Source organism: Lithobates pipiens, unplaced genomic scaffold (assembly GCF_037356315.1).
Source record: "Lithobates pipiens isolate NorthernLeopardFrog02 unplaced genomic scaffold, aLitPip1_a1.2 Scaffold_16, whole genome shotgun sequence".
Lineage (NCBI taxonomy): Eukaryota > Metazoa > Chordata > Amphibia > Anura > Ranidae > Lithobates > Lithobates pipiens.
The window spans coordinates 634,690,998-634,718,271 of NW_027507748.1; the positions used below are offsets into that span (position 1 = coordinate 634,690,998).

General features: G+C 42.7%; 1 protein-coding gene across 4 annotated transcripts in view; it reads left to right on the top strand.

Moving 5' to 3' along the window:
• The window catches only part of LOC143983987 (phosphatidylinositol 3,4,5-trisphosphate 3-phosphatase TPTE2-like), a 103,836-nt gene extending 93,212 nt beyond the window's left edge, over positions 1 to 10,624 (top strand). For all 4 annotated transcript variants that reach the window (XM_077484211.1, XM_077484210.1, XM_077484208.1 and 1 more), the window contains 4 exons: positions 3,748 to 3,845; positions 5,561 to 5,656; positions 5,941 to 6,011; positions 8,281 to 10,624. In XM_077484211.1, the coding sequence (XP_077340337.1) occupies positions 3,748 to 3,845; positions 5,561 to 5,656; positions 5,941 to 6,011; positions 8,281 to 8,380 (365 nt within the window). In that variant the 3' untranslated portion in view covers positions 8,381 to 10,624. The remainder of the gene's footprint in view (positions 1 to 3,747; positions 3,846 to 5,560; positions 5,657 to 5,940; positions 6,012 to 8,280) is intronic.
• Positions 10,625 to 27,274: the final 16,650 nt, after the last annotated feature.

A 27,274-nucleotide genomic window follows, 5' to 3' on the forward strand; every position in this document is an offset into this window, starting at 1 on the left:
GGTCTAGGTTTACATTTTACCTGTTAGCTAGACTTCACTAATTAGTCAGCTGTCCATGGGCCTTTATATCTGAGCTGACTTATGCCAGGGGCTCTATCTTTGCTTTCTCTGCTGAGAGCCTGCTGCTGGGTGAAAAGGCTGACTGATGACAGTTTGCTAAAAAGGTACATGTGCTGCCTTTTTGCATTGGGGAGCTCATTGGGTGGCATTATTAGTCAGGAACTGACATATGTTTAGATAGTGGCTCAGATGAGCAGATGTTTATTATGTTTTTATGCAATGAATTGTTGTACAAAACTCTCTTTTATGAAATTTTATTTTTTGTATGGCCATGCTAAAATATAATGCAGCACAAACCCACTTGAACTGTTTTTGGGTGTCTCTGGCTCATGCATGATTTACCACTCCCAGTTAAGCCTGTCTCCCTTACATGTAATGCCACTTTACAATATACAGTATCTCACAAAAGTGAGTACGACCCTTATATCTTTTCATGTGACAAAACTGAAGAAATTACACTTTGCTACAATGTAAAGTAGTGAGTGTAAAGCCTGTATAACGGCATACATTTTCTGACCCCTCAAAATAACTCAACACACAGCCATTAATGTCTAAACCACTGGCAACATAAGTACACCCCTAAGTGAAAATGTCCAAATTGAGCCTCATTAGCCATTTTCCCTCCCGGTATCCTGTGACTAGTTAGTGTTACAAGGTCTCAAGTGTCAATGGGGAGCAGGTGTGTTAAATTTGGTGTTATCACTCTCAGTCTCTCATACTGGTTACTGGAAGTTCAACATGGCACCTCATGGCAAAGGACTTTCTGAGGATCTGAAAAAAATAATTGATGCTCTACATAAAGATGGCCTAGGCTATAAGAAGATTGTCAAGACCCTGAAACTGAGCTGCAGCACGGTGGCCAAGACCATACAGCCGTTTAACAGGACAGGTTCCACTCAGAACAGGCCTCACCATGGGCAACTAAAGAAGATGAGTGCACGTGCTCAGCGTCATATCCAGAGGTTGTCTTTGTTAAATAGAGGTTTGATTGATGCCAGCATTGCTGCAGAGGTTGAAGGGGTGGGGTGTCAGCCTGTCAGTGCTCAGACCATAAGCCGCACACTGCATAAAATTGGTCTGCATGGCTGTCATTCCCAGAAGAAAGCCTCTTCTAAAGATGATGCACAAGAAAGCCCGCAAACAGTTTGCTAAAGACAAGCAGACTAAGGACATGGATTACTGGAACCATGTCCTGTGGTCTGATGAGACCAAGATAAACTTATTTGGTTCAGATGGTGTCAAGCATTTGTGGCAGTAGCCAGGGGATATGATGGACGCTTCAGTGCATCCATCATATACCACTTTCTCCAGTTTGAATATAGACATTAGCTACAAAGACAAGAGTGTCTTGCCTACAGTCACGCATGATGGTGGGAGTGTCATGGTCTGGGGCTGCATGAGTGTTGCCGGTGTTCTGTCGAGAAGTGCCCCCCATCAAATAATGCCCAGTATGTACTGCGCATGCACCGTACGGAATAGCACAACAGCTGATTTACCGATCAGCTGGGCTGACGTAACCAGGTCGCATGCGCACATTGTAGGAGGTATCTCTCGAGGGAAGATACCATTTCACAGGCACAATGTAAACCTATACAAACAGTGGGGGAGACCGTAGTTCTCAAATTGTGCATCGCTGCTGCTGTACAGTGGCTAGTGGCTGTGTTGATGAGCTGGTTTTGTCTGTGTTGCAACCCACCCTTTCACACAGGCAAAACCGGCCATTCAACACAGCAAACCTGCCCTGCAACACAGACAAAACCAAACCATCAACACACTGTAAGGCTCGGTTCACACAGGGGGCGACGCGCCGCGACCTGACAAGTCGCCCCCGTTCTGTACTACGGAACTGTTCTAAGAGGAGCGACTCGAGTCGCTCAGACTTAGAAAAAAGGTTCCTGTACTACTTTTGGGCGACCTCGGGCGACTTGCATTGACTTCTATACAGAAGTCGTTTGCAAGTCGCCGCTGAGGTCGCGGCAGGTCGCGGAGCGGCAAGTCGTGTCGCCCCCTGTGTGAACCTTGCCTAAAGTCACCCCGCAACAGCGAGGCACAATGTGAGAACTACAGTCTCCCCCCGCTGTTTGTATAGGTTTCAATTGTGGCCGTGAAATGGTATCTCCCATCGGGGGATGCCTCCTACAATGTGCGCTTGCGCCCTGGTCATGTCACTCCAGCTGATCGTCAAATCAGCTGAAGTGTGGCTCCATCCTGCGCATGCACTATTCAATGGGGGGCACTTCTCGACAGAACACCGGCATTGGGGAGCTAGAGTTCATTGAGGGAATCATGAATGCCAACATGTACTGTGACATACTGAAGCAGAGCATGATCCCCTCCCTTTGGAGAGTGGACCGCAGGGCAGTATTCCAACATGATAACTACCCCAAACACACCTCCCAGATGACCACTGCCTTGCTAAAGAAGCTGAGGGTAAAGGTGATGGACTGGCCAAGGACTGGTCTCCAGGCCTAAACCCTCCTCAGCTCTGTGATGTCGTCATGTAGGAATGGAAGAGGACTCCAGTGGCAACCTGTGAAGCTCTGGTGAACTCCATGCCTAAGAGGGTTAAGGCAGTGCTGGAAAATAATGGTAGCCACACAAAATATTGACATTTTGGGCCAATTTGGACATTTTCACTTAGGGGTGTTCTCACTTTTGTTGCCAGCAGTTTAGACATTAATGGCTGTGTGTTGAGTTATTTTGAGGAGACAACAAATTTACACTGTTATACAAGCTGTACACTCACTACTTTACATTGTAGCAAAGTGTCATTTCTTCATGAAAAGATATAATAAAATATTTATTACAAAAACTTGAGGAGTGTACTCACTTGTAAGATACTGTATGTGAACCCAATAAATATAATCTCTTATACAGAAACAAGTGATTTCAAAAGTAGTTTTTTTATATATACACTTTAAAAACTGCTAGTTTCATTAAATGAATATCTGGTGATCCATTCAGGCATGTCCTGTTATAGGAAAGCCACTCACCCATTCCCATTTCCCAATTGTGCTCCTGCGTTGTGATTCCAACAGAGACTACAAGTGGACATAACTCTCATGCTGCGCACACACGAACGGACTTTCCGGCAGAAAAGGTCAGACGGAATCATTTCATTGGATTTTCCGATCGTGTGTTAGATTCTCTGACTTTTTTTCTCAAAAATTCTGATGGACCTAGAAATAGAACATGTTTTAAATCTTTCTGATGGAATCAATTCCTATCGGGAAAACCGTTCTTCTGTATGCTATTCCGACAGACCAAAAACGACGCAAGGGCAGCTATTGGCTACTGGCTATTTAACTTCCATTTCTAGTCCCGTTGTACGCCATCACGTTCTAAACGAACGGACTTTGGTATGATCGTGTATAGGCAAGTCCGTTTCAGCGGAACTCAGTCGGAACTTCGTCGGAAAGACCGTCAGAGTTTATTTGTGTGTAAGTGGCATTAGGCACAATCAATTGTTTTTACCATCAGGAAACCCAGCTTGAGAAATTTTAAAAAATGGCAGTTGTTTATGATACAGAATACTTTAGCAAGCTAAATGTCATTCAGTTCAGGTTTACATTTACTGACCCCCCTCTCCAATGGTTGTGATTTCTTGCATAGAGAAGCATACATGTTCCATCATCAGGAATTTGCAACAATATAATAATTTTTTGTTGAACATTTAATAATACACAGGAGTAGGAAGAAACAATGGAAGTGACTTGAAGGTACAGATAATAATCAAGAAACAAGTGGTATTCCAGTGTGTCTGTGAGACTCAGGAAAACTGTAAGGTATAGTATGGCAGTTATGTTTAAACTAAACATTGTATACCTTCAGGAAGATTGCAGGTACTAGGGACTCCTCTGCCATTTCTGTTTACCCAAATGGACTGCTTTTTTTTTCTCCCACAATCAAAAGCAAATTTCTGATTGGATGTGGGTATTACTGGACAGTAATTATTTTAGAGCACATGATTCTTTATAGCACAGGCTACAGCTGAAGACCAGTCAGCACTGACAGTGGAACAAGACATATGTGAAGTTTTGGTTCAGTTATGTTGTGCAATAGTCATCCCACCACAGGGGTCACTGTGGCTGAATTGTCATGCTGTAGACTTGCAGGGCTCTTGCAGTAGACTCACCACTGCAACTTTGGTCTTGCTAGAGAATTACCACGCAAACTTGCTACAAGTTGGAAAAGCGTCAGCTAGCACTTGTGTTTCAACTGCTCTGCATGCGTACATGTGCAGCAAGTTAAAGCGGAAGTTCCACCCAAAAATGGAACTTCCGCTTTAAGCACTCCTCGTCCTCTTACATGGCACATTTGGCGTGGTAAATTTTTGTGGGGGGGGAATGGGGGCTTCTTTAGGAGTGGGACTTCCTGTCCCACTTCCTCCTTCCGCCCAGGGACCTCCAAGGTGACTCCTCTTTTCTCCTTAGGCGGCCCCTCCCTCTAGGCGATCTCCTGAGACACGTGACAGTCCCAGGAGATCACCCGTGCACTCCGGGAGCACAGCGCGACCTGCGCATGAGCCGTGCGTACCTGGCTATGAAGCCGAAAGCTGTCACAGCCAGGTGCCCAGAGTGGCAATGGAGTCACCGGCGGAGAGGAGGGGGAGAGGAGCGACGCTCCGTTCGGCTGCATCGTTGGACCGTGGAACAGGTAAGTGTCTGTTTATTAAAAGTCAACAACTACACTTTTTATAGCTGCTGACTTTTAATAAACATAAAAAGCCTGGAACTCTTCTTTAATAAGACTTACAATTCATCACCGCCACAAATTTGTGGCAAGTTATCCTTGCAATCTGGGTGACAACAAACGAAACTCTACTAGAAAACCTAAAAAAGGAAGTAAAACAACAATTGCCCCTTTAGATTTTTATGGAGGTCACACACAAAATATATGTATTATACGTAAATGATAAAAACCATCCACTTTATTGCAAACATGTATTTAAAAGATTGATTAAAAAGAGAGAAATGGACCAGAATGTAAGATATTACAATTGTTTACATTTCAATACATAGTCACAGAGTTTCTCCATGTGAATAGTCTCAATGTGTTTCATGAAACATAGTTCACTTCATCAGGAGTTAATGTTGCAGACAGGGTGTAACTAGTCATGATAATCAAAAATCCAAAAAAAAAGGGATCTGCTATTCCCAATATCGGATGGAACCCACAAGGAAGGCATCTAGCCTAGGAGCTGTGGAGACAGGGGAGCAGTCTCGTTGATGAAACCGAAGGATGAGGAACATTGAACAGACAAGGCCGAGGCACAAACACCATACATTCATTCACCCATTCATATCAAGGAGTGCCTTAGTAGACCCGCCGATCCATGGGATAATCTAGTGCCAAAAAGAAAAAAATGGGATTAAAGTATTTTAAGTCTCTGCTAGACAATTGCTGTTTTATATTCTGTTATATGATATTCTTATATTATGTTATACAATATATATTATATTCTTATATTCTATTTCTTTATAATGATATTTTCTTACAGCTGTTTTATGATCCTGGGAATAATTCTGCAGTCATCAGCTTGGATGCTTGTCCGGTTATCTCTGGAGACGTAAAGATAAGATTTGAATCTAGCGCTGTAAGTGATTTATATTTGTTTTTAGCTTCATCTTGATTTTGATATTTTGAAGAGTGATGACTTGGACTAAAGGAAATATATAAATGCTATTGCCTCACATACTGCTTTCCCACACTGTAATTATGCTATACACTAAATGATTGAGCAATTTAAAGTCACTCTGTTAGAACATGTCCATGCTATAATAACCTGAATACACTTAGCCTGCAACTTTAGTTCTGTATTTTGGTAGACATATTTTAATACAATATACTACAGATTATCTGTCATCTTTTTTTACTTAGGGTCTACCCAAGGGCTATGATGACTGTCCGTTCTATTTCTGGTTTAATACTTCATTCGTAGAAAATAATAGGTACGTCTTTAAGTTGGTATTGTGAAGTTTGTTGTATTTTGTCTGTGTTTAGGTCATCTGAAAATTTGGGGAACACAAGACCCCAAGAGTACCAGACTGTGAATACTCTTGGCTCCCACTAAAATCAGTTTCAGCAAATTTACAAGAGCTTAACAGAAGCCGGTCAAGTGAGTAAAAAGGAGCCTGCCACTGCTGATCCTTTCGGTTTAAAAACTCACTTACCCAGAACAAGTTTTCTGAACATTATTTTCTCAGACTTTCCTGATTAACATACTTATTCCAGATCAGTGACTCAACTTTAGCAACTTTCCAGTAGCGCTGAAGCTTAATGCCACTCTTTCCACCCCTCCCTGAACATTCCAATTGGCCACTGTGATGGACCAATAGGAATGTAAGGAACGTAGGAGGTAGCAGCAAAGTCTAAGCCCTTTTACACACGGTCGGAGATTCCAACGGAATGTGTCCGATCGGACCGTTTTGTCGGATATTCCGACTGTGTGTGGTCTCCATTGGACGGACCAAGTTTTCCAACTTGTTGGAAAGATTTTCCGCCAAAATGCTCCGATCGGACATACTCCGATCATATGTAGAGAATTCCGATCGGACAAAGTGCCACGCATGCTCAGATCAAATTCCTACACCAAAGCTATTGGCTACTAGCGTCAACGTAGTCCCTTCGTAACGAAATAACGTCATCACGTTGGATTTTCCGACAACTTTGTCCGACCGTGTGTATGCAACAGTTTCAGACAAAATCCGTCAGACAAAATCCAATGGATTTGGTTGTCGGAATCTCCGACCGTGTGTACAAGGGCTAAGACTATCCAATACTATTGGAGCATTGCCTGTCAGAAGAACCCAAGAACTAGGCAAAAAACAGCAAGGTTATATAGCTTGCTGTGGCTATATGTATGCACCCCTAGATACTCTATAACTGCAGCAGTTTTGGGGATTTGCCCATTATAGGGTCTCTTTAAAATGGTTTATGGTTTTGATTACCAATACCTAAGAAAGGGATTTAGAAATGGAATATGTATAGAGATCTACAAATAACTTAGCTAGATCGGTCAAATTTATGAACAGACACAGTTGAATTCACTTCTCAAGTGTTGCAATAAAGAATTTAATTTACAACTGTTTTTCTATCCTCTGCTACACCTCTACTCACCACTTAAATAAATAATTTTGTTCATCTAATGTCTCAGGTTGAATCCAGTGGTAAAACAATTGGGCTTGTAACTGCCAAAAGGCCTAAAAGGGACAGGGGGGACCTCCTGTACCTATGAACATTTTCAGCTTCCTTGCTGCAGTCACCCCTCTTGCACTGAACAGTGCATTGTTCTAGTGTATATTTTGTTAGAGACTGAGAGCCGCAACTACGTGGAGATGCCATAGAATGAGATAGCAAGTGTAGCAGACAAATATCTACAAGTGACTAAAGCTGACCGTAGATGGTTCGAATCCCTGCCAATTCAGCACGGACCGGCTGAGATGCGAATCATGTATGGGCAGGCTGATTTTACCCAAGTTGATCGATCGATCAACTAGGGGACAGCCAGCATGACAGTTTTTACATGTGATTATTGCCAGCGGATATAGCCACTAGCAATGATCACTGTGTGTTCTCTAAGCCGGGGCGGATCCCTGAGCCCCCCACCGGAACACAATAGAAGAAATCACCCCAGCAACACAGTCAGAATTGAGTGATTTCCTTTCCTGTAACCCGTGGTTGCAGGAAAGAAAAATTGCAGCATCTATGGTCTGCTTAAATGGTGGCCCCCACCATTTAAAGATAACTGCAATTTTGCGCTAGAGAAGACCACATCCCCCCCACAATCACCCATTTGAGCAAATATCATCCCTCCCACATGATTATACTTCTGGTAAAGGATATAAGCGTTTCGTTCTTCTGTGGTCAGGAGTAGTTTTGATTCTCTGGTGGTTTGTGCATAACTGTACCTGTACTTGCAGTCAGCACTGCACTAAGAACAGAGACAGGTGTTCTATTACTCTCTATGACTAGAACACTGAGCATAGTTCAGTAGAGTCCATAACCACCCAGAAATTCAAAACTGCTCATAGTCATGGCAGCACAAACCAGCTATCACCTATGTTAGGGAATGACTTTGCACAGGAAGTGGGGTACATATGGCCTTGGGTGTGTACACAAGTACGTGCACCCCTAAAGTTTTGAAAGATTCAATTTTTACTTTGTTTTCCAATGTAGACCATAATAATAATACGATTTTTGTATTAACATTTATTTTAGACTTTATTTATCAAAAAATGAGCTGGATAATCCTCACAAAGAGAAGTCTGGAAAAATCTACAGTGAAAACTTTGCAGTGGAATTGAACTTTGAGTCATGATGCGATGTCTGATCCTCAGGCACATTTCATATATCATCTGATCTTCACTGTGACATTAACTGAAAAGCCTGAAAACACACAATGTGCCATATTTTATACTGTAATATTACTTTTATACTAGTGTTTATATGTATATATTATCACTGCTGTAAAGATGTAGGCTAACTTGTCCTCTTTTCAGCAGTCATTGTTTCAATACAAAGCTATTAGCTATGACTATGTAGCATTTTTATACATGTCTATTTTTTATAACTCATGTACAACATACTGTATTTTGGTAGATGGTTAATATTGAGGGTCATTTACCTATTAAAATCAACCTCTGTGACGTCCCCTATTGATTTACTTCTATCACTTCTGTGTTTGTAAGCATGTTGCAGCATCTCCATAACATGGTAGTCTCATTGATGATTTGGAATGACTCAACATTGGGAGGAGCAGGAGCACAGAGTGAATGGGTATTGTTACAGTGGTGTATACACCATTGAAAACTCTCAACGTCTAAACCTGGATATATTTTTGTTTTATATATTGTATTACCAGGTGTGCTCTGTGGACCCCAAAAATGTGGAACCCACAAATCTTCAGACATTCCTGCAGAGAAGTGGAATAGACCTTATTGGAATACCAATGACTAAGGCCTATTCCAAGGCAAAACTGCAACAACCCCGAAAAAAGTATTCTAATTGACTAATACCAACTTTTACAGCTAACCAATGTTCTGGTTTCCCTTGTAGCAGTAACTACCTATAATATTATGACTTTCTTGTCTTACACATAACCCAACTACTTAAGCTTGGTGCACACTAATAGTTCTTTTTTTCGTTCAGCAAAAAAGATTAAAAGAGCGTGGGAGGAGCCGATGTACTAACTATGCAATGTTAGTACAGCGATCTCCCTCCACTGAGCTATTGTGTTCAGACAGGGGGACAGCCCTCCTGCCAGAACACAGGTCAGAGCACTCAGCCATTGATCGGATGCCAATTGGCAGACCTTTTTCGGTCATGCCCCTTCAACAGAAGCCAGCCGAAGGGCAGGCTTCTGGTGGTCCAGCTGCTATACATAGGGGCTGAATGTTAGCCAGTTTTTCTGAACCAGACGATGTCGCCCGATATTCAAGCCTGTGTGTATTAGGCTTTACTGTCACCCTCGGTCCAAAGCAATGCAAAGCTTTTGTGTATAGTAATTATTTCCTCAGGAAGAAATTTGAGTGCAGCTCTAAAAGATAGTAGACAAATAAAGAGGGAGTCATGCTGAACTCAATTACACCCTAATTTTTCCAAATGTACAAGTCTGACACATTCCATAAAAGCCCCAGCACTAAAATAACCAGCTCAAAGCAGTAAACTTGAATAAACAGTACTTACAGGATTTATAAGCCTCAAAGACTTATTATGTCTGTTAAACTGGCATCTCATAAGACTTCTAGTGGAGCACCGGACAGGTTCTAAGGTATCTTGACCGTAGAAGTAGAGATATAATGAAGTCCTACCATAAACTAGTCCTTAAAACATTCCTTGGTTTGGTGTTCTTTGTAAATGGCTAATATGATGTTGTAAAATCCATTAGCAGGATATCTTTTACACCAGCACTTGCTAAATAAGTCTAGCAGCAATACACGTTGATAAGTTTTCCTGTATCCGACCTGACATTTTCCTTATCATACAAAGGCTCTCAGCACTTAAAATGTATTTATGTTCTATAAATTCTGATAAAATGACAGTCTTAACAATTACCCACCCAAATGTATACGAAACATGTATACCATAATGTACAGTCGTTTGACTGGGCACATTACATATCCTAAGCAGAATGGGCATAAGATTAATATCATTTTTGATATCTATCAAGTTATTATTTCATTCTATTTGATAATACATTGTTGAATTGTACAACTGACACTGAGGGAGGATCCACTGAAATATCATAAATGCTTCAGAATGCCTACCCTCAGCTCTCCTGATTGGGTGAGGATTGGCTTAGTGACACAAAATTTGACAGCCGACAGCTCTCAATTTTACATCAAAACCATGCCATATTGCTAAGGGTATTTCATGAGAGCCAATGACTTTAATGCATCAGATTGGACTCTGCCAGAAACAAGACCAAGCGAACTTTGTCAAGTACTTTTTTACATTTATTCCTGTTTATTTTGCTGTTGCTATTGTCTGTTTTGTAATATATTTTCTGTAAATATTTTTTTTCTACCTTTTTTTCTTTAATTAAAAACAATATTTAAAAATTGTTAAGTTGTATCTTTAAATGCTCTACATTTCTAAAGAATCCTCATCTATTGAAGAAAGCTACCATATTTTAAAGCTCTGTTCCTCTCGGGTGTGGCAGTGGGTGCAGATATTTTCTAAATTTCAGAATTGCTGTAGATACAGTGAACAGTGCATGTTGCCTGTAAAACAAGTGGTGGCAGCTACTGTTTGTAAAGGGTTAACTGTCCCCAGTGACAATCACTCTCACACTGCTGGCAGTTAGATTATTGTCCCATCAGGTAGAAAATATCAGTGCAGGATGAGGCAAAAAAAGCTTATTGCATGCATAGCATGCAATAGCTTAAGCTGAAATAATGTTGACACAAAGTTAATGTATGAACTGTTTTCTTAGCAAAGTCCATGAGCATAGCAAATAATGCCCCATACACACGATCTGACTTTCCGACAACAAAACCGTGAATTTTTGTTCGAAGGATGTTTGTTGGCTCCAACTTGTCTTGCATACACGGTCACACAAATGTTGGCCAACAATTACGAATGTAGTGACGTACAAGACGTACGTGATATCTCCATTACGAACGCTAGTTTTACAAGAACGAGCGCATCCGGCTCGTACTTGATTCAGAACATGCGTGGAATTTTGTTCGACGGACTTGTGTACACACGATCGGAAAGTCAGACAGCAAACATTTGTTGGCAGAAAATCTGACAACAAATGTCCGATGGAGCATACACACGGTCAGGCTTACCGCCAACATGCTCACATCCAACATTTCCCGTCTGAAAATACAATCATGTCTATGCGCCATTAGAGTAAGCTTTGTTCAAGTCATTCAACATATTGGGGTTGATTTACTTAACCATTTGCCTACTGGGCACTTAATCTATCTTCCTGCCCAGGCCAATTTTCAGCTTTCAGGACTGTTGCATTTGAATGACAATTACGCAGTCATGCACAGTGTGTAAATTTTTATTATTTTCTTCACACAAATAGAGCTTTCTTTTGGTGGTATTTAATGACCGCTGTTTTTTTATGTTCTGCTAAAGAAACAAAAAAAGACTGAAAATGTTGAATAAAAAATAATAAATTTCATAGTTTTGTACTAAAATTTTGCAAACAGGTCATTTTTCTCCTTCACTGATGTGCGCTGATGAGGCTACACTGATAGGCACTGATGAGTTGGCAATGATGAGGCTGCACTGATGGGCACTAATGAGGTGGCACTGGTGGGCACTGATGAGGTGGCACTGATAGGTAGCACTGATGGCCACTAATAGGCGGCACTAAAGGGCACTGACAGGTGCCACTGATAGGCGGCACTGATAGACAGCAATGGTAGGTGTCCCTACTGATGATGAGGCACTGATGGGCACTGATTAGCAGCACTGATAGGTGGCACTGATGGCACTGAAAGGTGGCACCGGTGGGCACTGAAAGGTGGCACTGATATATGGCACTTGTGGGCACTGATTAACAGCACAGATCGATGTAACAGAAGCCCGGTTACCGGCTCTATTTTCCCAGAAGTCTACACTAAGATACATAATAACATTCATAATAATTCATAATAACAAAATGTAGGAATCTCCAACAAAGTTTGTTAAAAATCCTTGCAATGTATATAGATCAACCAGAGAGTCCATTCACACAGGGGCAACTTTGGATCCAAATTGAAGTCGTCCCAAGTTGCCTCAAGTCGCGCAACATGATAAAATCAATATAAGTGAATGAGAGCCATCTTAATGTACACTACTGAAGTCGCTCCGACTTCAGAAAAGGTTCCTGTACTACTTCAATCTGACTTCTAGGCAACTTGTACCCATTGATTTCAATGGAAGTTGAATCCAAGTCGGATCCTCTGTCTTAACTGAAGCAACTTTCCAGGAAGTAAAAATAGTTTTATAAGCAAACCCCTCCCTCCCACAGAGCTGATTATTATGTGATTGGCCACTGGCAAAGTCCCCTGTCCTGGAGGCAACTTCAAGTTGCCTTGTAAGTTGTCTCAAGTCGCGCTGTGATTCTTAGGCCGCGTACACACGGGCGGATTGTCTGCCCAACTTAGTCCGCTGAACCGTGTTTCAGCGGACAATCCGCTCGTGTGTGGGCTTCAGCGGACTTTTTCAGCGGACAGTCTGACGGACTAAGTCTTTCGGAATTTCCGTAATTTTGTCCGTCCAAACTTGGTTTTGTCCGTCCAAACTTGGTTTCAGCGGACAGTCCGCTCGTGTGTAGGCAAGTTGGACGGACTAAGTATGGCGCATGCTCAGAAAGGATTTACACGGCCGAAGGTTGCATTGCAGTGTATTGGACGTTGTTTTTATAGTCCCGTCGTACGTGCTGTACACGTCATCACGCAAGCTTTCAGCGGACTGTCTGTTCATCGTGTGTGGTCAAGTCCGTTCATTCAAATGTTGGACGGACTGTCTGTCGGATTGTCTGACGAACTTAGTTGGGCAGACAATCCGCCCGTGTGTACGCGGCCTTACTCTAGTAGTGTCCAAGTTGCCCCCCAAAGTCGTGCTGGAAGTCGTATTGCCCCTGTGTGAATGGACTCAGAGGGGAATGTTTTTTTCTCAACAAAAGTATAGTTACGATTTAAATCATGGCCTTCCAGCTGTTATGTAACTAGAAGTTCCACGACGCATTGCAATGTGCTGACAGTTACAAGCATGACTCCCAAAGGCAGAGGCATGATGGGAGTTGTAGTTCTGCAACAGCTGGAGGGCCACAGATTGACAAGCTGAAGTTAAGTGAACAAGCTGAAGTTAGAAGCTGATTGGCACAGCTGCACCATATTTTGCACTCTCTAGTTTTAGTAAATCAACCCTATGGCCTCTTTTACACGGGGCGGATCTGTGATGATCACCCCGTGAACATCCGTTTGCTCAGTGGGGACTGCTCCGTCGATCTCCGCTGAGCAGGAAGATGACAGGTCCGTCTCTGCACACTGTGCAGGGACGGACCTGTCAGAGCGCCGCTCTCCCCTATGGGAGACCGGATGACGACAGACCGCAGAGTCCTGTTTTTTCAAACATGAAACACAATAATAACGTAAATCAACCCCAATGAGCAAAAGGATTGAATATTAGATTAGAGAAGGTCTGAAAGAGAACCGTTTCTGCTGTGCGCTGGAATGGCTATGTCATTAGTGCACCTTATAATATATATTTTGTAAAATAAAGATTGTATATTGTATGTATTGCTAACCCCTGGATGGCTGCTGATTTTTTTCCCAATAAGTACCGAGGCCACTTGTCCACACAAGCAACAATTAATTCAAGTCGAAAAAACAGTCTAGGCCTAGGGGATGTCTTAAGACATGGGATACTCCAAAATGGTTAGTAATTGACTGTGAGGACAATCTTCTCCTTAGGTATCTGCAAATATCGTCTAAGGTCTCAGCTGGTGACCATGAGGCAAGTCTTTGGCATCTGGTTACCCTGCAATGCTATTGTCCAGGACACTGCTGAGGACAGGGAATGGCTGATATCTGAGACCCTATGAAAGCACTCAGACCAAGCAACCTCGGGCACATTACCTTAGGGCATATGGCACATCAGGGCACGGGGCACATAGCACATTAGGGCATGGGGCACATTAGGGCACATGGCACATCAGGGCACATCGGGGTACATTATGGCACATTATGGGGCACATCAGGGCACATAGCACATAAGGGCACGGGGCACATCAGGGCACAGGGCACATGACACATCAGGGCACATTATGGGGCACATAGCACATCAGGGCACAATATGGGGCACATAGCACATCAGGGCACATTATGGGGCACATAGCACATCAGGGCATGGGGCACATTAGGGCATGGGGCACATAGCACTCAGGGCACATTACAGGGCACGTGAGGGGATCTTACTTGCCAGTATGCAGAGTAGCGCAGGAAGCGTCTGTCTGTAGTAAGTTCTCTCTCTCTCATATCATGCAGCGCTGCTTGCTCCCTGGCGGCCCCTCCTCTCTTCTTGTCTATCCCAGATAATGTCACAAGCCAATGGGGATAGACGAGAAGAGAGGAGGGGCCGCCGGGGAGCGAACAGCGCTGAGTGACAAGAGAGAGAACCTATTACAGACAGGAGCTTCCTGTGCTACACTGCATACATCTCATTCGGCACGGGCGGCTCTAGTCCCGCAAAGGGAACGGCGTTCCTGCTTTGAAAAAAGTGCAGGGACGCCGTTCCCACGCGTTCCCACAGGACTCGAGCACTGGTCATTATTCACAAGTAAGAAAATGAAGTACCCTAAATAAACACTACATCTGATAAAAAAAAGATCATTATGTTCAGTTCTGCGTTGATGCACTTTAATAGTTTGCTGTTACTTAAATCCCAATTGAACCTTTAGTTTAAATCAGTTAAATACATTCCAGGGGCAACAAAACAAAAGGTGTTCAATGTTTTACAGTTCATTTTTTTTCTAAAGCAGCCACAGCCTGAGTTGAAAAGCCTGTCCTCCCCTTCCCAACTGTAGTCGAATGACGTCCTTACTGTGATCGCGCTACCCGCCCGCCCCCTGCGGTGTGCTCTGTGATCATCGAGTCCTTCAGATTCAGCTGATCACAGATTAGGGTAAAGGGCCAATCACAGTCCTTTACCGCTGGATCAGCTGTGTCCAATGACAGCTGATCACAGATGTAAACACAAGCTATCGGTTTTTCTTTCCTAATGCTGACAGCATGAGGAGAGAAGAAGAGAGCCGATAAACGGCTTGTGTTAAAGGGACATCGGCAGTCCCAACAACCCACCAGTGCTGCCAATTAATACCCACCAGTGCTGCCAATCAATACCCACCAGTGCTGCCAATCAGTGCTCATCAGTGCTGCCAATCAGTACCCATCAGTGCCTCCTCATTAGTGGCACCTATCAGTGCTGCCTAACCAGTGCCACCTATCAGTGCTGTCTATCAGTGGTGCCTATAAGTGCCCAATCAGTGCCACCTATCAGTGCTGCCTATTGCCATGGGGCCGCCTCATCAGTGCTTCCTCATTAGTGCCACCTATCAGTGCCCATCAGTGAAGCCTCATCAGCCCACATCAGCAAAGGGGAAAAACTACCTGTTTGCAAAGTTTTATAACAAACTATAAAAAATGTTTTTGTTTCTCAAAAACATTTTGGTCTATTTTCATTTGTTTAGCAAAAAACCCACTGATGATTAAATACCACCAAAAGAAAGCTCTATTTGTGTGAAAAAAATGATAAAAATGTACAGTGTACAGTGTTGCATGACTGCATAATTGTCATTCAAAGTGCCACTGCGCTAAAATCTGAAAATTGGCCTGGGCAGGAAGAGGGTGAAAGTACCCGGTAGGCAAGTGGTTAAGCACCTGCACAGTGAGACTCAGGCTACATTCACATTTGAGCATAATGTGTATTCAAGTGATTTCAAACGTGTTTTTTAAGGGTTTTAGGAGCGATTCACTGTACAGAAGCTGCTCTGGAGAAGGATTGTGTGTTTGTGGCACAGTAGACTTTTATTATAGGACTGCCTTAAAAAAATAAAAATAAAGAAACTGGCGGGATCACCGGTAATTGCTGAGGAATTAACAAAGGCAAAAATAATCAAACTAGATGTAAATTAAACAAAATGTAAGAACAGCCATATATACATTATAAGATAACATTCCAGGGGTAATATATTTTAACTCCTTACTGTCACTGCCCCCCTGCTCTGAATCTAAATGGCAGAGGCGGTCTTTCCGATCATGTGACCGATGTGATTTCCTGTTTAGAAGCTCCCGATCACAAGTATGCCACCGGAACTTCCCTTAACATTTAGTTACTGTGCTGGGGGGAACAAACGGAAGTAGACTCTGGACTGCAGCACTCTTCAGAAAAAACGGCTTTCTTTATTAAAAAATCACATCAAAAACCCAAAGAACACAGCAGACAAAAAAAGCTGACGTTTCGCACTAGAAGTAGTGCTTAATCATAGCAGTAGTGCTTAATCATGTGTTCCTGGAGCGGTGAGACTCTCTCTACTGTGCTGGGGGGGTGTTAGAGCACTCTCAACACAGTAAACTTTCCCCTATTAACACATATATATGTGGCTGCTCTGCATTAACCACTTCAGCTCCGGAAAGTTTACCCCCCCCCCTTCTTGAACAGGCCATTTTTTGCGGTACATCACTGCATTACTTTAACTGACAGTTGCGTGGTCGTGAGATGCTGTACCCAAATAAAATTGATGTCCTTTTTTTTCTCACAAATAGAGCTTTCTTTTGGTGGTATTTGATCACCTCTGCCTACGGTTTTTATTTTTTGTGCTATAAACAAAAAAAAGACTGATAAATTTGAAAAAAAACATTTTTTTACTTTCTGCTATAAAACATACCCAATAAAAAGAAATGAATTTCTTAATTCATTTAGGCCTAAATGTATTCTGCTACATATTTTTGGTAAAACAAAATCCCAATAAGTGTATATTGATTGGTTTGCGCAAAAGTTGTAGCATCTACAAACTGTGGTATAGATTTTTGGATTTTTTTTTTTTATTGCATTTTTTTATTAGTAATGGCGGCAATCAGTGATTTTTAGCGGGACTGCAACATTGCGGCAGACAAATCTGACACTAACTGACACTTTTTGGGGACCAGTGACACAATACAATGCAGTGATCAGTGCTGAAAAATGCACTGTCACTGTACTAATGACACTGGTAGGGAAGGGGTTAACATCAGGGGCAATCAAAGGGTTACGTGTTTTCCCTGGGAGTGCTTGCTAACTGTGTGGGAGGTGCTTTGACTGGGGGAAGAGAGAGATCCTTGTTCCTGCTTAGCAGATACACAAGATCTCTGTTTTCTCCTTTGACAGAACAGCGATCTGCCTTGTTTACATAGGCAGACTGCCTGTTCTGCCTGCCTTGGGAATGATCAACTGTTACCGGTGGACATCTGGTCCACTGGACCTGCTAATTGGCTTCTGCTGTGTCCAATCATAGCAGGAGCAGGTCACCGGCAGCGGGCATGCACGCTCCAAACCCAAAAGAAAGGATGTCAGTGATTTCATGCCGAAGGGCCGCCCTGCTGCAGTATATGTGCGTGGGGCAGTCTGGAAGCGGGTAAAGCCCACTCACACCAGAGGCCGCACACATTCCTGAAGTTCTGTAGGTTCAACTGACTTTAAAGATGAACACCAAGAAAGCAGCTACATTAAAATGAAATATATATATGGGAATTGTTTTACTTGCTAATTAATTTCTTTTTGTTAAGCCACTTTTATGATCCTGGCACCCTGACAAACTAGTCAAAAACATACCAGCCTGCTGATTGGATGCTAAAATACAAGTTTTATCATACAGACTCCTAAAAGAAGTTGATCAAGGTATATTCATGAAATCATATTAACTTAAAGTGGGGTTGCACACAAAAAAAAACAAAAATCATTAATATTCCTAAAAAAAAATTGGAAATATTTTTTTTAAACTCACCTCTAAATGGCTGTTGCTAGGGGGTCCCTCGTAGTTTGCCTCCTTCAGTGCCTGGATTGGTGACATCACTTCCCCTCGGCACAGGAAGGGCTCATTTCTTTCCCTTCCCTCCTGTCAATCATCTGGGATACATGACAAGTCCCAGATGTCCCCATTGGAAGATTTCCCCTTACTTTTCCGGGGACAACCCAAAATTTGGGATTTTCTTTTACCTTCACTTTCAATGATAATAATACCCAGGACAAATAGAGAGGGTGAATCTCACCTATGGGAGGCGACACAGACAGCAATACAAACTGATAGGTGTTCTAATCCCTCTCCACTGTATCCAAAAATGAAACAAAAAAGGTTTGCCTGTAGTTCTACTTTAACGCTTTCCGACCGCCCTATAGAAGTTTTACTGCTACAGGGCGGCCGCACTGCGCTGGATCATGTATATATAAGTGATCCTGCACTTACGAGTAGCGGGCGTGGGAATGCGCCACCAGTAGCTTGCTTCCGCTGTGATTCTGCTCAGCAGGTGCCAATCAGTGGGTCCCACAGATTTGATGTCTGCCGGCACCCGCTAATCGTTCGGTACACAGGCAGAACTGCAGTCTGCCTATTTAAACAAGGCAGATTGCCATTCTGTCAGTAAGGAAGGCATGGATCCTGGGTTCCTGTAAGCAGGGACATGGATCCACGCTTCCCCTTAGTAAAAGCACCTCTCCACTACACTAAAACACTGGTCAGGCACACATTTAACCCTTTGAACACTGTTGATGTTAACCCTTTCCCAGCCGCTGTCATTAGTACAGTGACAGTGCATATTTTTAGCACTGATCACTGTAATAATGTCCTGGTTCCCCAAAAAAGTGTCAAAAGTGTCAGTTAGTATCCGATTTGTCCACCGCAATATCGCGGTCCTGCTATAAGTCACTGATCGCCACCATTACTAGTAAAAATAAATAAATACAAATTCCATAAATATATCAAATTCTTTGTAGACACTATAACTTTTGCGCAAATCAAACAATATATGTTTATTTTTTTTTTGTTTTTTTTTACCAACAATATGAAGCAGAGTACATATTAGCCTAAACTGTTGATGAAATTATATTTTTTAAATTTTTTTTACTGGATATGTTTTATAGCAGAAAGTAAAAAAAAAAAAAAAAAAATATATATATATATATATATATATATATATATATATATATATATATTTTTTTTTTTTTTTTTTTTAATTCTTATGCCCTGTACACATGGTCGGACTTTCCGACGAAAAATGTGCGATCGGATCGTGTTGTCGGAAAATCCGATCGCGTGTGTGCTTCATCTGACTTTTTCCATCTGAATTTCTGACACACAAAGTTTGAGAGCAGGATCTAAAAAAATCCGATTGTTTAAATTCCGATCGTGTGTAGACAATTTCAACAATTTCGACGGAAAAAGTGCCACGCATGCTCAGAATAAATTACGAGACGAAAGCTATTGGCTACTGGCCTGTTTATAGTCCCATCGTACATGGTTTACGTCACCTCGTTCTGAACGATTGGATTTTCTGACAACTTTGTGCGACCGTGTGTATGCAAGACAAGTTTGGGCCGAAATCTTTTTTTTTGTCGTCGGAATGTCCGACCGTGTGTACATATGTCGTTTTTAGTTTATAGCGCAAAAAATAAAAAACACAGAGGTGATCAAATACCACCAAAAGAAAGCTCAATTTGTGGGGGAAAAAAGTATTTGTACAAAAGTACAGAATTTGAGTACAGCCTCGCACGACCGCGCAATTGTCAGTTAAAGTAACGCAGTGCCGTATCACAAAAAATTGCTTGGTCATGAAAGAAGGGGGGGGGTAAATCTTCCATAGGTGAAGTGGTTTTAATATAACTTTTTATAATAAATACATATCCACATTACTGGTTCTTTTTTTATACCTGCCCATGGTGCAACTTTAATCATCTATTCTCATAATCGGACCCCTGCGTTCTATCCTATGCTCACCACCAAGCATTTCACATAAAGTCTGATCATATTTGTATATTTTATGTTGGATGGTTTCCAGTTTTGACATCACTGGTCAATAATATTCTGAAATCTTGAAAAAAAAAAAAAAAGGTATACAACCTGATCAACCTGCTTTTTACAACAGGAAATCAGCCGTTATTAACCCTATCACTTTCCCTTGGACAGAGTTTGTTTATGCACAATGTGTACCTACTCAGCTCTAGGTCTGGGCTAAAGCAATAGACAGCCAGATAAACTGGAAGTATCTGCTTTTTATACAGAAGTTCCGAGCAAATACCAAAATCATAAATTTCTTGTTGAGACCAAAACATTCTGGCTGCTTATTACATAGGAAAAAAAAAAAGAAAAGCCGGAATTGAGTTGTTCAGTGTACTCCATATTTATATCTGGATGTCACATCACAAGTGAAGTGATGAGTGTCTTCATTACTAGGGACAATTATAGTGACACTAAACTCTGGTTTAAAGCGATTGTATACCCGCTGATGTGTTGTTTTTTTTTTTGCCACCTGCAAAGGAAAAGGCATAATGAGCTAGTATGCACCGCATACTAGCTCATTATGAAATACTTACCTTAGACCGAGGCCCCGACATCTGGCCCGATCCACGCCGAGGGAGCTGACATGTTCCCTCTGCGTTTTTTTTCCGGGTATCGCAGCTCCGGCGCTGTGATTGGCCGGAGCCGTGATATCGTCACTCCCACGCATGCACGCGGGAGATTTCATCCCGGCAGGGTCCGGCGTCTGCGGGACTTTCAGCCAAGAATCCCCTGTGCGCATGCGCCGCTGCAGTCAGCGGCGCATTGCGAGTGGAATATCTCCTAAACTGTACAGGTTTAGGAGATTTTTTTACCTACAGGTAAGCCTTATTATAGGCTTTCCTGTAGGTAAAAGTCTATTGACTATACAACCACTTTAAAAAAGAAAGAAAATAATTTATTCAATGTACACAAAAGTAACTTCTATCTCTCTCAGCCTCCTACAATTTCTTTATTGTAACACAACTTCCTGTTAGCCCCGTACACACGGTCGGAAATTCCAACCACAAAATCCGTCAAATTTTTTCCGACGGATTTTGTCCGAAACTGGTGTTGCATACACACAGTCGGACAAAGTTGTCGGAAAATCCGATCGTTCGCAACGTGATGACGTTCGTTCGTTACGACGGGACTACATTCAGGCTACTAGCCAATAGCCTTGGTCTTGTAATTTGATCTGAGCATTTGTGGCACTTTGTCCGATCGGAATTCTCTACAAACGATCGGTTGTAGAGAATTCCGATGGAAAAAATGCCACGCATGTTCAGATTAAATTGCTGGACCAAAGCTATTGGCTACTAGCCTCTACATAGTCCCTTCATTCCAAACGATCGGTTTTACCGACAACTTTGTCCGACCATGTGTATGCAACACAAGTTTCGGACAAAATCCATCAGAGGAAAAAATCAGACGGATTTTGTGGTCGGAATGTCCGACCATGTGTACAGGGCATTATACTATATATACTTTATTGTTTAATTTTTTTCTTTTTGTTGAATCATACTGCGGAATATTTGATCATTTTGGAGCTTCACACAAAAAAATAAAAAATAAATATTATATATATATATAGCCGAGCACCAGAATTATTTCACTTTCAGGTTATATTTTGAACATTTGGCCATTTTGGAGCTTCACTTTTGACATATATTTATTTCTATTTAGATACTTTTTTGGATATTGTTTTATGGATTTCTCTCTGGACTTTCATGGGTTTATTTACCACGTCACTTTTTATTATTGCTTTTTGGTATTTTTATTTTATAATTTTTTTTACTTTTTTTTTTTCATATTTACTAATGGTCTGATTTACCAGCTGTGGTTTGGAAGTATTATTGGTTTATATATATTGTGTCAATTTAGGAGTATTAATGCACTGTGTCACTAATTTGGGTGCTATTTAGGAATTATTTCGTAGAGTTTTAGGTAGGCCATATACCCCATACATCTACTTAATTATCTCTTAGCCCCTTAGGGGGTCTAATTAGGGGAGGCTGCACACCTGTACCCTAAGCGTGGAATTTTCCTTACTATAAGTACAATATGCAATTAGCAAAGTGATCTAAGGTAGATATTAAGGCAAAAACATATTTCTTATTTTATTTTCGATATAGTAAATAAGAAGCTCAGGGACAGGACTCAGGAGGGCAAGAAATTAGAATGGGCGGCGCACACACATGAAATTGACTCTCGCAGTGACACTGACAGCATTGTGCAGCAGCACAGATGATGATGGCACCTCACCAACATGACACGTCCCATCCTGAGTCACAGTGACCCTCTCTCTCCATGCCAGGTGGTCCCTTCAGTCCATTCCCGGCTTGTCTTCTTCCCATTCCGCAGATCTGCACATGTGGCTCCAGCAGCTCTGTTCCCTTGCACCATGACTTCATGTGACACACTGCCGGCACACTCCGAACACACTGTAGCAGGCACTCGGAGGGTCTCGGCCAAGCGTCACAGCCATATTTTTTACTGGTAACCTTTTTCTTTCACTGGCATTTTTTACTGACTGCCAGAAAAAATACTGGTAGTTGGCAACACTGCTAGGGGATCAGAAGCAGAAGTTTTCCCCCCTCCTTCCCCACAGTTTTCTGGGACATGTGACAGGACCCAGAAGACTGCAGGACCATCCACAACACCTGGCTGTGGAGCCACAAATTGCCGCAGCCGGGTGCCCACAGTTAAGATGTCAGCATCGGGGACAGACGACAGGAGGTGAACACGGCTGAGGTGAGCCCACCGTTGGATCGTGGGACAGGTGAAACAAATCCCTCTAATCTCCTCAGTTGTCCCTCTTTTTGGTCTTATTACCAAATTATACCTTGTGTGCAACCTCCAAATAATTGCATTTGTTTTTAAATACACTATATTGTTAAAAATATTGGGAAGCCTATCTTTACACACACATGAACTTTAATGGCATCCCAGTCTTAGTCCATAGGGTTTAATATTGAGTTGGCCCACCCTTTTGCAGTTATATTCTTCTTCTGGGAAGGCTATCCACAAGGTTTAGGAGAATGTCTTTGGGAATGTTTGACCATTCTTCCAGAAGCACATTTCTGAGGTCATGCACTGGTTTAGGAAGAAGGCCTGGCTCGCAGTCTCTGCTCTAATTCAACCCAAATGTGTTCTATTGGGTTGAGGTCAGGACTCTGTGCAGGCCAGTCAAGTTCTTCCATTCCAAACTAGCTCATCCGTGTCTTTATGGACTTTATAGCTGCAAAGGGTGGGCCAACTCAATATTAAACCATATGGACTAACATTGGGATGCCATTAAAGTTCATGTGCATCCCAATACTTTGGCCAATATAGTGTATAAAAGGAAATGTTTCGGACAATAGAAAGCTTATTTAGGGATCTAATATGGAAATGTGGCGATTCTAGAATTAAACTTGCCACACTCCAACTTCCCAAAGATGGGGGGGGGGGGGTAGCAGTTCCCAATGCCAAACTTTATTACCTAGCTGCTCAACTACAACTCCTTTATGGTGGGGATAAAGTGGACCAAGTTGATCCAATCCAGCACATTATTTTATCTCAATTTTCGGAAATGACACCAGTGGAACTTTTGGTCATGGGTCATTAAGGAAGAGCTCTTCCCATGAAGGGTATATATATATACACAGGATATGAAAGTCTGGAGTAACCAAAACTTACCTAAACTTGATAAACTTGAAGGCTTTAAGTCTTGGAAAAGAGCAGGTACAGGTATATAACACCTACACCAACTTTATGATGACGATGTATTGTTATCATTTAGACCCCTTTCACACCAGGGCGTTTTGCAGGCGCTATAGCGTTAGAAATATTGCCTGCAATCCGCCCTAAAAAAGCTGCACCCGAGGGCTTTCACACTACAGCGGTGCGCTGGCAGGACGTCAGGGAAAAGTGCTGCCAGCAGCTTCTTTGGAGCGGTGAAGAAGAGGTGTGTTTACCGCTCCTCCACCGCTGCTCCCCATTGAAATCAATGGGGCAGCGCTGTAATACCACCGGCAAAATGGCGCTATTGCGGCGTATTTCCGGCGGTTTTAACCCTTTCTCGGCTGCTAGCGGGGGGTAAAAGCGCCCCGCTAGCGCCCGAAATGCGCCGAAAATCTGGCGGTAAATCACCGCTAAAAATAGCGGCATTTTACCACCGACGCAATGGGCGGTGTGGTGTGAAAGGGGTCTTACTGTCATTGCAGAAAGATACCATGTGCCTCATAAACAATTTTTCAGGACCTTCAACTTCATCATGCATTATAGGGTCAATTGGGTTCATTTTCCTTGAAATATAAGCCCTCTTTCCATCCTCACCACGGCAGTATCTTCATGTTCTAAGAAGGGTCTGGTAGGAGACTTGTGTTAGGTTTTGCAGATGGCTGCCAGTGCCAAAGTACAACTTAGCTGTAGTCGCCATGGGGGGGGGGGGGGGGGGATCTAGGCAATGCTGTATCCTGACCTAGGCCAACAAGGCCCAGGCCTAGGGCAGCCCTTTGCAGGGGGGTAGCAAGGAAAGAGTCCCTGCCGGTTGGGCTACACTGTTAGTGTATCACAAGCCAGTCTTATGGGGCAGACTGGTCTGAGAGGCAAATTAGTCTAGTGCCCCCCATAAAGCATCTGCACCGCTTCTGGTATGCGGGCGGCCAGGATTCCGCAACTGTGGGGGGGAATTGAGATGTTTAGTGCAGTCCATATTTATATCTGGGTGTCACATCACAAGTGAAGTGATGAGTGTCTTCATTACTAGGGACAATTAAAGTGGCACTAAACTCTTATTTAGAAAAAAATATGGTCAGGGTCGGCCCAAGACATTGTGCTGCCTGGGCCACAGAATTAAGTGCCCCCCCAAAAAGAAACACTGGCACTGACAGGTGGCACTGATTGGTACTGACAGGTGGCACTGATTGGAAACATTGATTGGCAGGTGGCACTGAATGTCACTGGCAGGTGGCACTGATTGGCACTGGCAGGTGGCACTGATTGGCATGTGGCACTGATTGGAAACACTGATTAGCATTGGCTGGCACTGACAGATGGCACTGATTGGCATTAACAGATGGCACTGATTGGAAAAACTGATTAGCACTGACTGGCACTAACAGATTCCACTGATTGGAAGCACTGATTGGCACTGACAGGTGGCACTGATTGGAAACACTGGCACTGACAGGTGGCACTGGTTGGAACTAGCAGGTGGCACTGACAAGTGTCACTGATTGGCACTAGCAGGTGGCACTGATTGGTATTGGCAGGTGACACTGATTGGCACTGACAAGTGGCACTGATTGGTACTAGCAGGTTTCACACTGAGCCGATATAGTGTAACTGTGTGTGAAAATGACATATGTAAATTAATTCAGAGTGACCAGTTGTATAAATTCAGCCGTGATGTCGGGGGGTGGGTGGGACCCAGCATCTATCAAACACCAGCTGCTTATGAAAGGGAGCGTTGGCCACATACACGTAAGGACCCGCCCAGATCCCATCTTATTGTTTTCAACCCCAACATCAACACTCAATTTTGACAGCTGGGCTCTCTCTGCATTCAGTTACATATGTCAGTTTCACACACTCTGCGGCTCTGGCAAGCGGCGCTTTGCTCTGCGAATGGAATGTGGGGGCATTCATAGTGCAACAGCACTGAAAGCTAAAAATTGGCCTGGTCAGGGAGGGGTTGAAAATGCCTGGTATTGAAGGGGTTAAACAGAAGCTGTGCCTGGTTGCTATATACACGGCACACATATACCAGAGTCCTTATACTCACATACTACTCCTATCCTAATTATTCTGCCACAAGTGAGGGGAGGGGTGAAGAGGGCAGATGAGGGGAGGACAGAAAGGGGGAGATGTAAAACGAAATTACATTTTAAGTGTGGTGTATCAAACAATTGTGTAATACAGTGCGACGCCAGAAAAAAAACATATTACTCCACCCAAAACGTAAATTCTGTATATATTCGATATCAGTGTCCACGTTAATTACATGTGAAATACTATTCATACTGTTACTAAAAGACCACTCGTCTGGGGTTTTTTTCTTGTTTTTTTAATTTTGAATAGATTAAACCTTGTCAGTTTGTTTCCTCCATCTGTGTCCCATTGAGGATACTTCCCTTCACTTCCTGTTCCATATCCAAAACAGGAAGTGAGAGAAAATCTCTCCAAAGTGAGGAAATCCCTGAGTGTTACCAGAACTAGTGTCCTCATTGGAGGATTTCTCCTCTATTCATGTTCTGGTGACAACCCAACATTTAGGATTTTCTTTTACTTTCACTGTCGAAAATAATAGTAAACAGGACAAATAGAGAGAGGGAATCTCCCCAATAGGGGCGCAGACAGCAAAAAAAAAAAAAAAAATGGACAGAAGGTCTAATCCCTCTCCACTAAACAGTTTGCCCTTAGCTATACTTTACTAAAGAAATTCACTTTAAACTCCACCTTATTTCAATCACTCTATGTATTGCATGTGTAGAAAATAAGGTGAGAGCACATGGAATATCTAAAGAGAGTGAAGGAAATAAGCTGGAGTTCAAAGTGAACCAAACGATTACCTGCAGGAATCAGCATTTGGGGGCTTTCAAACACGCAGCAAAGAGGTGTGATATCATCTCCTCAGTGCCTGAAAAGTGACCTGAGAATGGATCACTTTTCAGCATAGTGGCAGTGCCTGCTGCATGGTGTTCACATTGATGTGCTGGGGTTTGGCCGTAGTGCTGGTGTACCCGCAGTTTTCTTGCGTTTTACCCCCTCCCCCCCCCCCCCCCGGTTTTAGCTGCAGCCCTACAGATTTCCATTATGGTGCAGATTTTTTATGCGGTTTCTGAAAGTGCGCCACAGATGCACAATGTGGGACTTTTGGGCGCGTTATCAGAAAATGAAAAAAACTATTTACAATCTAAGACCCCTTTCACACTGAGGTGTTTTTCAGGCGCTAAAGGGCTAAAAACAGCGCCTGAAAAACGCCTCCCCTACAACCCCAGTGTGAGAGCCCGAGTGCGTTCACACTCAAGTGGTGCGCTTGCAGGATGTTAGAAAAAGTCCTGCAAGCAGTATCTTTGTGACGGTTTAGCGCTTTTAGTGTAGCAACATAAATAAGGCAGCTCAATAGGTGTGCGCAGCCTATTTCATTAAGGTGTGCACACCAAAACTCAAACAGGCATGCGTGTGTGTGTTTATATATATATACAGTGCCTTGCG